This window comes from Octodon degus, unplaced genomic scaffold, assembly GCF_000260255.1.
Source record: "Octodon degus isolate 3935 unplaced genomic scaffold, OctDeg1.0 scaffold00008, whole genome shotgun sequence".
Taxonomy (NCBI): domain Eukaryota; kingdom Metazoa; phylum Chordata; class Mammalia; order Rodentia; family Octodontidae; genus Octodon; species Octodon degus.
The window spans coordinates 4679083-4691217 of record NW_004524584.1 but is presented as its reverse complement, the minus strand read 5'-3'; the positions used below and the strand labels follow the sequence as shown (position 1 = coordinate 4691217).

General features: G+C 33.9%; 1 protein-coding gene across 2 annotated transcripts in view; it reads right to left on the bottom strand.

Annotated features, from left to right (window-relative positions):
- The window catches only part of Stag1 (stromal antigen 1), a 462283-nt gene that overhangs the window by 253371 nt on the left and 196777 nt on the right, over nt 1-12135 (bottom strand). For both annotated transcript variants that reach the window (XM_004624996.2, XM_023705036.1), the window contains exon 4: nt 947-1111. In XM_004624996.2, the coding sequence (XP_004625053.1) occupies nt 947-1111 (165 nt within the window). The remainder of the gene's footprint in view (nt 1-946; nt 1112-12135) is intronic.

The following is a 12135-nucleotide window of genomic DNA, read 5'->3' as shown; positions in this document are numbered from 1 at the left end:
AGATGAATGTCCATTTTGTATCTGTGTATTCAAAGTGGTTAGGATAGATATATAGTTACATTCTCTTAATGAATAGAATGATTTGTTCTAATGGTATTTGTAAATAGGATATCAAGTCCACATCTTGTATAGCAATTAACCACTAAGAAGAATGTATGCAGTGTATTAATTATTGAAACTGTCCTACCGATTTGATTTGAAACTGTCTCATTGCTATTTGTTTATCAATAAAACTATGGCAAAAAATAAAAATAAAAACCAGGATGTAAATACAAAGAAAAATATCTGATTGTTTAGTGAAAAACAAAAACTTAGAGATTAACCTTCATATAGCTAATAGGAAAAAATATAACATGATTAATGAGCCATAAAAATATATAAAAAGTAAAAAAGATCTGGAGCAGATTTGAAGAGTGAGGTAAAATTGAAACAGCAGGTCAAAACTAAACTATGGAAGGCAGCAGAGTTCTAATTACTAATCCTTACCTTTCAGAAAGTGTTGATACAAAAATTTAAATATAGTGTGAATCATAATACACATATTTATATTAAGCATTCTATAAACTGTTATCAAAGTAATAAAAATTCTTTTAGCCATCTATTATACATTAATCAGCTCACAGCACAATTTCACTAACGTATATCTTACTATTAAACAAAATGTTTTTCTTAGTGCATTCTAGAAACCAAACCAAAACAAAAACCTTTAAGAATAAGCATCACTGTTATATAATAATTAAGAGTACAGGAATTTGGAGGTGAAGGTCACTTTGTAACAGGACATATGCTTATTTGCTTGGGCAAGATCACTGATTCAATTTCTAGTAATAGCACCTCCCCCCAAAAGAAGTTTTTAATTATACAAAGTATCAAAACAAGACACTGATCTCACATATGTTACTGACCACTCTGTATTATATACAAAATAAAAATTATTGAAATTTACCTGCATTGCACTTTTCCCCAGTTTCACCACCTCAAATAATGTGACAGGTTCCCCTTCACCATTCTGTTGAGGATGCCCATTAGCTCTTCCACGTCCTGCTCCTCTAACTCCAGCTTCAATTCTGCTCTTCTCCCCTGGAGATTTTCGAGGTTTCTTATTTGTAGACTGATAATAAAAAAATAAAGAAAAATTATATTAAATCTAGCTTATTTTTTGCTTTATACAAAATGATTATATTTGATTCTCTTTAATACTATTACACATAAAAGACAAATACCAAAACAAAAAAAGTGGCAACTTTACAATTTGTTTTCAGTGATAAAAATACACCTTAAGGGCCAGCCAGATAGCTCAGTGGATTAAAGCACCTGCTTAGGCAGACACAGGGACAGGGGTTTAATCCCCAGTGTGCCCTGCTGGCCCTACCCTCAGGGACATACTGAGAGGGCAGTTGAGACTAGGCATGGTGATGCGTGCCTATAATCCCAGTACTTGGGAGGCTATAAACAGGAGGATCAATGCGAGTCTAATCTGTGTAGAGAGACCCTGGAGATACTGTACTAAATTAAAAAAAAAAAAGAAAAAAAGACCTTACGGGAGAAGAATTCAAAGATTTCTTCAAAAGGGAAGAGGTTGAAGTGTGTGGATCTGTAAAGAAGTGGTGGCCCTTAAAAATAAGTATCAGGGCAGATCTCCACTCAGCTGCATCCAAGGGCAACAGGCACACAGAGGATAGCTATGGGGAACTGGTGTACCCTGCCTCGTTAGAGCTCCACAGAGCTGTGGCTGCTCTTCTCACTGCCTAAGGAGACCAACTAGCTACCTAAGACAACCCCCACATCCGATCCTCCCCTGGGTTCTGCTAAGCTATGAGTGCGTTTCCCACCATCTTAAAAGCTAGACCCCACAGAGGACAGCTATAGGGCCCTAACCACTAGCCCCACCATCAATGGAGCTCTATAAAGCTATAACCACTTCTCCCACCATTGTATCACCATAGCTCTGCTGAGGTACTGCTACCTATTCAACCTGCACTGGGAGTCTTGGTGAGCCCCAAGGACTTGGAAGTCATACACCCAGTGCCCATTCACCATCCAGAGAACATAGCAGAGATTCAGCATGCCCTTATCATTACTGGATCCTTCTTGAGCTAAGGGTGGCTACCCACACACACACACACCAAGGTAGAAGCCATACTGAACCCCACACAGCAGGAAGTTTGGTGAGCCTACTCCACTCCCTCATGGCAGCCTTGTTCTCCTGTACTCTGCCCCGCTACCATCATTGCAGAGTTAGGGTGAACAAAATGTAAAAGGAAGGAGTAAATGGCAACCTGAGGCATTCAGCCACACAAAACAAGTCCAGGAGACAAAGTCATAGAAGAACTTGGAAGTTACACACCTGAAATTTCTCAAATGAGAGCAAATGCAGTATAAAGAAAAAATTCTATCAGACTATGGAGGAAATCAGACCAGGAATGATTTCTCAGGTAAAAAAAGAAATGACAACAATCATGAAAGGACCGCTCAGTATATCTAAAGAAGACAAAGATTTAAAAAAAAAAAAAAAAAAAAAAAAAAAAAAAAAAAAAAAAAAAAAAAAAAAAGGCACAATAATGGACAGATAAGTTCAATGAAATTTATCTCCATCAACTTAGTAGAGAAATATATATCCATGACAAAGAACTGAAGAAATTCATGACCACCAAACCAACCCCACAAAAAAATGACAAATATTTTTAAAAAGAGATAAAAACAAGCACAACTTCAAGAATAAAAAACATAAAAGAACCACCAAGCTGAGAAAACAGAGGGGAACAGGGATCCTACAATGGGAAAATAACATGACAAAGATAAGCCAATACATATCAGCTATAACCATCAATGTGAATGGTCTCAATTTGCCAATCAAAAGGAGCAGATTGACAAAGTATATTAAGAAACAAAATCCAACAATACGCTGAATACAAGAAACACATTTAATTAAAAAAGAAGTTAATAGACTGAACATCAAAGGATTGAAAACAAATACTTCATGTGACAAGAACCCAGGAAAAAAGCAAGGCTAAATATTCTGGTTGCTGACAATGTTAACCTCAAACCAAGTGTGTCTAAAAGAGGTGAAGAAGGTCACTACATATTTCTTCAGAGAAAACTGTAAGAGGAAGAAGTAACAGTAATAAATATATACGCATCCAATACAGGACCACCCAACTATACAAGGCAAATTCTAAGGAATATGAAAACTCAAATTAGCAGTAACATAATGGTCCTACAGGACTTTTAACACCCCACTGACACAAAGAGACAGATCAACTATGCAAAAAAATCATCAAAGAAATAACAGAACTTGGAGCTGGTGAGATAGCTCAGTGGAATATGCACCTGCCTGGCAAGCACAAGGTCCTGAGTTCAATCCCTGGTACGAAGAAGGAGAAGGAGAAGGAGAAGGAGAAGGAGAAGGAGAAGGAGAAGGAGAAGGAGAAGGAGAAGGAGAAGGAGAAGGAGAAGAAGAAGAAATAATAACAGAACCAAACCAAACTTGTGAAGTGGACTAAGAAAATCTTTACTGAGTGTTCCACACAACAGGATCAGAATACACATTTCTTTACAGCTTCACAAGGGATATTCTCCAAAATATAGCATAAAATAACACATAAAGCATTCTTAAGTAAATGAAAAGGAATCAAAATTATTCGATGATTGATTATCTGACCATACTGCAATGAAACTGGAAATTACTGATAAAAGAAACAGCAAGAACTCCAATAACACATGGAAACTAAATAACTAATTAATAACTAAATAACTAATAACAACAGAGAACTACAGGCTGATGTTCCTAATGAACACAGATGCAAAATTCCTCAATAAAATTCTAGCAAACAGAATGCAGGAAATCATCAAAGAGATTATACATAACGACCAGGGTGCTTCAATATATGGAAATTCATAAATGTAATACACCACATCAAAACAGTCAAAGAGAAAAACCACATGATCATCTCAATAGATGCAGAAATAGCTTTTGACAAAGTCCAATACATTCATGACAAAAACTCTACAGAAAACTGGAAGATATGGTCTTACTTTAACCTGAAAAGAGCCAACTTTGATAAGCCAACAACCAACATCATAGTAAGTAGACAAAAACTGAAAGCCTTCACTTTAAAATTGAGAACAACACAAGGATGCCCACTATCAACACTCTTATTCAATACAGTTCTGGAAACATTACCTAAAGCAATCAGGCAAGAGAGAAAAGTTAAAGGAATAATGACTAGAAAGGAAGCGGTGAAATTATCATTATTTGTAGATGACAGGATACTTTACATAAAAGACCTCAAAAACTCCAAGATACTTGTAGATATAATAATCAAATTCAGTAGCGTAGCAGAACAGAAGGTCAATGCTCAAAAATCAACAGCATTTCTATACACAAACAACGAACACACTGAAAAATTAGGAAAATCACACCTTTTACAATACCACCCAAAAAATGAGATACTTAGGAATCAATCTCAAAAAGTAAAAGATTTATACAGTGAAAATTATAGTACTCAGAAAAAAAAAGAGACTGATGAAATTTCAGAAAATGGAAAGATATTTATTTCTTGATCCTGGATAGGAAGAACCAACACTGTAAAATGCTCATGCTCCCCAAAATTGTTATACAGATTCAACGTAATCCTGATTAAAATACCATTAATAGACCTCATAGATCTAGAGAAAACATACCTAAAATTCATCTGGAACCAAAGAGACCTAGAAGAGCAAAAGCAATCCTGAGCAACAATGCAAAGTCAGTAGGCATCACAATCTCTGACCTGAAATTATACTATAAAGCTACTGTGATAAAGTCAGCATGGTACTGGCAAAAGCCAGACCTGAGGATTAATGGAACAGATTAGAATATGCAGGCAGAACTACAAACATGTTCAGCCACCTTATCTTTGACAAAGTAGTCAAACATGTCCCTTGAAGAATGATAGTCTTTAATAAATAGTGCTGGAAAAACTGGCTTTCCACATGTCGCAGGCTAAAAATAGCCCCATGCCTATCAGCACGCACAAAACTACAGTCAAACAGATAAAAGATTTAAACATTAAAACTGCAATGCTGACTCTTCTGAAGGAGAAAGCAGGTAGAAATCTTAAAGACATAAGGATAGGTAGAGAGTTCACGAACAAAAACCAAACTGCATGTGAAATACTTCAGAGAATCAACAACTGGGATCTCATTTCTTTTGGAAAGTTTCTGTATCTAAAAAGAAATCACAAAAAGAAAAGGAAAGAAGAGTAAACAGAAAACCCATGAATTGGGGAAAAAATTATAGTCCTAAGGGAAATTTGTCCCTCAGACAAAGGACTTCTATCTAGAACAAATGAATAATAATAAAAAATCAGGCCTCCAAAATTCAAACACCCAATCCAAAAATGGGCATCTGAGATGAATATACATTTCACAAATGGCAAATATATGAAAAATGTTCAACATCATTGGTCATTCAAGAGATGAATATTAAAACAATGCGGAGATTTCATCTTATGCCAGAAAGAATGGTTACCATCAGTAAGTCAACCAAGAACTAATGATAGGCTGTGGGTTTAAAGAATCTTCTCCAGTGTTCCTGGAATGCAGTTTGAAATAACCACTACGGAAATCAGTGTGGAGAACCCTGAAAAAGCTAGGATTGGAGGGCCCATTCATGCCTGCTATTTCTCTTCTACGTAATTTTCCAAAGGAACTGAAAACATACCACAGCGATATCTGTGCACTAATATTTATAGCAGCACAATGTGTCATAGCTAAATCTTGAAAACAACCCAAATGCCAATTAACTGGAAAAAAAAATGTGATAGTTTTCCACAATAGAATATAACTCAACTATTTAAAATAAAGGTAATTTCTAGGCTTCTATAGGTAAATGGATACAACTAGAGCCTCTACTGTTAAGTGAAATAAATCAGACCCACATATGCAAACATCATATTGTCTCATTAGCATGAGAGCCTGAAAGAGTAAATAAAGTCCGAAAGGTACAATAGATACTATGAAAGGGAAAGGATCTGTTCAATGGGAAGGAAAAATGAAGAAAAGGAAAAAACAAAGAAGGGGAAAAGATTTACTTATGTATATATGCAGTATAGCTTGAATAACTTTACTACTGATTTATACTGGTCTCTTAAAAGAAGCAGTTAATGCTTAATTTTTTTTAATTTTTAGAAGATTTTTTTTCTTCTCCTTTCTAATTTCTTGTAACTTTATTTTTTTAAACCAATTTTGCTAGTTTACATCAAGTAACCTAAACAACTGATTTGAAGATAACATTATACAACCACCGTCAAATTCCTATTACTTTATTTCATGACATTTTGTGGTTTCTAGTTTTTTATCACTTTGTACTTTTTTAAGAAAATGTTCATGCGTGTGCACGTGTGTGTGTATGTGCGCGCACACACACACAGTCTTTAGGGCAGGAAAAGAAAAATTAACCAAACATAAGTTCATACACTTAAGGTATGAAAACACAGAAAATTGATTATTATGAAAAAAAAAATCAATGGTCATTATTTTAACTGATCCCACTACTGACATTTCCCACTTTACATCTTCCCTCAATGTTTTACTGCTTCTTCAGAAACCTTACTTGGAAACACTATATATTCAACTTTTTCCCCTCCTGAATGTCTCCTGTATTTCTCGATCTGACAGAAAATATTCTGAACATATTTGGAGTCATTCTAGATACTGGGAATACAGCAATTAACAAAGCAGATCAACATTCCTACCCAATGAAGTAACATCTTTAATACACCATCCCCTGACCCAGTTTTTTAAGTTAATCCTAGTGAGCACCTTAGCAATGACTTTTTACCTTTAGAGACAAAGATAATTATGAAAAATGGTCTAGAGTCACTGTATTCAATCATGCAAATTTCATTCATTCATATATAGTTTGTTTCACCAAACTAACCAATGATATCAAAGTTGCAAAATGCAGTAGTAGAGATTTCTCAAAACTTTAAAGAGAATACATGATTTCCTTCCTTTCAGATACCATTTCCCTTGCTGTACTGCATTCTTCCCATTAGTGTTACCCTGAGGTCTTAAGCATCTCTTTATCCTCATACTTTGATTTGAGTAATTTAATTCATTCTCATTGTAACACTACTCCAATTACCAATTTATTGTTCTTTGTCTCCAAATTGTCTTGCTTTGTGGTATTCGAACTGCATCTTATAAACACTACTCATGCTGGGTGTGGTGGCACACATGTGTAATCCCAGCAATCAGAAGGTTGAGGCTGGAGAATTGTTGTGAGTTGGCAGACATTAGGCTACACAAGTAAGGTCAAGAGCAGCCTGAACTATATAACAAGACCCTGTCTCCAGTCAAGCAGAAGACCCAATACTATTATGACTACTGGACTCTTTTAGAATATTTTGCTGAGTTAACACACCTATAATATTCAAATGACGGAACTAAACAAAAAAGGGGATACAGATGAATGTCCATTTTGTATCTGTGTATTCAAAATGGTTAGGATAGATATATAGCTACATTCTCTTAATGAATAGAGGGATTTGTTCTAATAGTGTTTGTAAATAGGATATCATATCTGCATCTTGTACAGCAAATAACCACTAGGAAAAGAGTATGCAATGTGTTAATTATTGAAACTGTTTCATTGCTATTTCTCAATAAAATTATAGAAAAAAAATAAAAACAAAAATGAACAAATAAAAGACTGAAAAGAAACACTACTCTTTTGTCATCTGCTTCAGTACAAGGCTTTGTAGAGGGCACTGGAGGAACACTATAAAGCACAGCGCTGAATTCACACAAAATCCACAATTTTGTGTGTGGATCAATATATAATGAATTAGCTGCTTAAATAATGAATTAGCTGCTTAAATTTAAATAGTCTACTCCTAGGACAGTTTTAGATTTACAAAAAGAAAAAACAAAAAACATGAAGATACCACAGAGAATTTCCATACACTTCACATTTAGTTATCCTGTTATCAACATCTTCTATAGCATATTTTCTATAGTATGTTTGCTAATTATTTGGTACATTAAAAAGGTTCACACTTGATTAAAATATTTGCTCTTGTCTGATGACCTTTTCTAGGCCTAGGAACCCATCTAGGATCTCATACTACATTTCGTCATCATGTCTTCCCCCTAAAATCTTCTTGTGACAGTTTCTCAGATACTCTTGATTTCTGATGACCTTAAGCAGTTCTTTAGAGTACTACTCAGGTGGTTTAACAAAGGCCCCTTATTGTAAATTTTCTGCTGATTTTATCATTAGATTATGACTACAGATTTAGGGAAAGAAGACAGGAGGAGTAAAATGTATTATCACTTAAGTATATAAAGGGATATACGATTAACATGACATGCTATTCTTCACAGTGACCATAACAAAATTCAAGGAGTATATGTTAGGTTTCTCCACTACAAATTACTTTTAGTCCCTTTTCCAAATGTACATTTTAGGAATAAAGTCACTACACATAGCTTACACTTATAATTACATAAACGATAAGAATTCTTTCGAATGAGACATCTGTCTATTCTCCATTTATTCAGCCACTTAAATTTGTCAACATTTCTTTTATAATTTAGGATACAATTTGGTGCCATTTTATTTCACTGTCCAAACTGCTACAGCTCAGGCCATTGATATATCTTTCATGTGACTCCTATGTTCATTTGAAGTACTCCTATCATTGTATGTAGGTTGTTTGCTTTGCTTTTTTTACACAACTTGTCTACCTAATAGTACTATAAGATGTACTATAACATGACTTTGGAAAATATGTCAGGCTTACCTTAAGTATTCCCTGCTTCCAGTCATAGAATCAATTAATATTACAAATTCCTTTTATTAAATAATAAAGGCAAACATATGAACACTAACTTTTATTCCTTGCTACTGAGGTACCTTTTGATTCTAGACAATGAAGTGGATAGAACAAGAAAAATATATCCAGCATAGTACATATGAACAAAATTTGGTCTTACTATGATCAAATTTTATGCGTTTTACCAATTCATTGTGTTGTACGCACAATTATAGAAGAGTGCACAATTTCATTTCAATGTTTACCCATGCAACTCTTTCCCTTACTGATTTCTTTTTAATAGTCATAGTTTTGTCTCACAGATATTCACGAAAAGGAATTCTACAATATGTACCCTTTACACACTGGCATCTCTTGCTTCAACAATATGCATTTAAAATTTACTTATGTCTTCTAGTGGCTGTACGGAATATTTTCTTATTGCTGAACAATATTTCATTGCATGCATATTTTACACTTTGTTATCCATTTACCTAATTGATCAGCAATGTTTTATACTGTAAGTAAAACCATAAACATTCACAAACAAGCTTTTGTGTGAACATGACTTTATCAGCTGTGTATACATGTAGTAGTACAATTAATAAAATATTCCAAAAGATATTTAGTTTCATACAAAATTGTCAAAACTTTCTTCAAATGAAGCTATTAATTTCATATTCTAACAATAATGAATGAGATCTCCTACTGTTTCACATCCTCATCAGGAAATGGTAAGTGTCAGGTTTGGGGATTTTAGCCAATATAAGTATCTTACTGTTTCAACTTTTAATTACTAAATGACAAATGACTTTTTTTTTTTTTGACTGTGTCTGAAACTTTATTTTTTTTCCATAATTTTATTGAGAAACAAATAGCAATGAGACCATTTCAAATCAAATTGGTAGGACAGTTTAAATAATTAACACATTGCATACTCTCTTCCTAGTAGTTATTTGCTGTACAAGATTCAGACATGATATCCTACTTACAAACACTATTAGAACAAATCCCTCTATTCATTAAGAGAATGTAACTATACATCTATCCTAACCATTTTGAATACACAGAAATAAAATGAACATTCATCTATATCCCCTTTTTTGTTTAGTTCGGTCAGACAAATGACTTTTAAATAGTAATTCTCCACATTAAACTTTCTGTTTAAATTACTGGTGACAATTCTGTCAACTCTATCTTTATTTTCCTATCCCTTACTTGGACTATATAACATAATAACTCTAGCTTCAAACAGCATATAAATATCTCATAAATAAATCTACATTGATTACGAGGAAATTATATTTTGTATGAGTAATCACAATACAGATTTCGTAAATACGAAAATTAATTTCATTATTTGTTAATTAGAAAGTTTTACATTGCAGCTGACAATATATTTCTGTTGAAATAGTGCCACCCTATTCTAACACTATAATCATAGTAATGCTTACAATAAAAAACTAATCTATGAAATCCTTATTTAGTATCTGATCTTTGATATTTATTATTATTAAGTAAAAGTCCAAAGTCTTGTACACAGGTAAGGCTAGCAATACTACCTATTCAATTACATACACGAGGTTCATCTTCACAGGTTGTAATTCTGCATATTTGTCCATTTTATATTGTCAGAAGATATATTTCTTTAATGTCTGTACCCTGTTTATTTGGAGATTATGGTCCCTTCTAACAAGTCTTTAATCACTACTCACTTTATAAAGTAGAAAGTACCCTAGAATGTATATGAAGAACATATGCTCAAAAATGTTATCTTTCTTTACTGACTGGAAATATAATCACCTCCACATTTGAAAAGGTGATAAAACTTACAAAATAGAAATTTGCTTCCCAGCCTTGTCTCCATGCCAGAAACTTCTTTTACTAAGAGCAATCCATCTTAGTCATCTCTTATATGCACTTCCAGAAACATTTAAGCACACAGAAGCATGTATACCCATCCATCTTTTGCTTTTTGTTATCTGCTAATAGTTCTGTAACATTCTATTCTTAATATATTTTTTAGTTGTAGTTTATTAGTGCATGTGTAAAGTACCTGATGTTTATATTCCCTGTGGAAAGTTGGTACATCTGCATAACACATAGTAATTCCTTTTCTTATTCCTCTTCCACCCTTCTCTCCCACCTCCTCTCCCTATCTCTTGATCTTTTTTTGAAGGGGGTACATGATTGTGGTACATAATGCTTACACTCCTTGTGTGGAGTTGGTACTTTATTCTATTTTTATATTTTGATTTTAATAGTACTACACATATCATGGGAAGTTTGTGTATATACATAACACATCTTAATTGTTTTTTCTGTCCCCTTCACCTCCCATGCCTCTTTGCTCCCTCCAGTTCCTACTTTACTTCCCATCTGTAAAAGCTGTTTCTATTTTACCAATTTGTTCTTAAAAACCTCTTTTCCCTTCCTTCTCTCCATCTCATTTTTCCTTCCCATTTGAAAAAGATCTCTCAACTTCCTATTATCTATCTTACAGTTTGCTATTAACAAAAAGAAAATATAAGAGAAGTGGTAAGATATTTAAATTTGTTTTCTCTGATTTATTTAATTTGCCCTTATAGTCTTGAAGTGCATCCATATTTTTTTAGGTACTTCAACTTTATCCTTCTGTACGCCAGACTAGTACTCTGGTAAATAAATATACTTTATTCATCCATTTGTCTTTTGAAGGGCATAACTACTATCTCCAAAACTTAGGTATTATATGTTGTGCTGCTATAAACACAAGTATGCATTCCATCACTGTAATAGGAAGACTAAGTATTTTGGTAAGACGCCTAAAAGTGTAGGAATATCTAGGCCAAACAGAATTTTCAGTTTTAGTTTACTGAAGTAGCTCTATAGAGGCTGTACCTGTTTACACTCCCACCAACAATGAAGAAGGCTTCCTTTTTCTCTGTAGCTTTTATAGCATTTGTTGTTTTATTTCTTGATGGTAGCCACTCTTTCTGTAGTGAGATGGGATCTCAATGTTATTTTAATATGCCATTCTAATATGGTCAGAGATGCTGAACACATTCTCATGTATATACTGGCCATTTGTACTTCTTCATCTGTAGTGTCTATTCACTTCAGGTGCCCATTTTTAAAACCAGTTCTTTAAACTTGGGGGTCTAATTTTTTTGAGTTCTTTAAATATTCTAGGCATTAGTCCTCTGCATAAGAGTCAGCTGGCAAAATCTTTTTTTCCCATTATGTAGGTTGTCTCTATTCCTTTGGGCATTTCCCTTTACTATGCAGAAGCATTTTAACTTCATGTGACCCCATTTGTTCATTCTTATTATTTCTTGTGCAACTGGAGTTATGT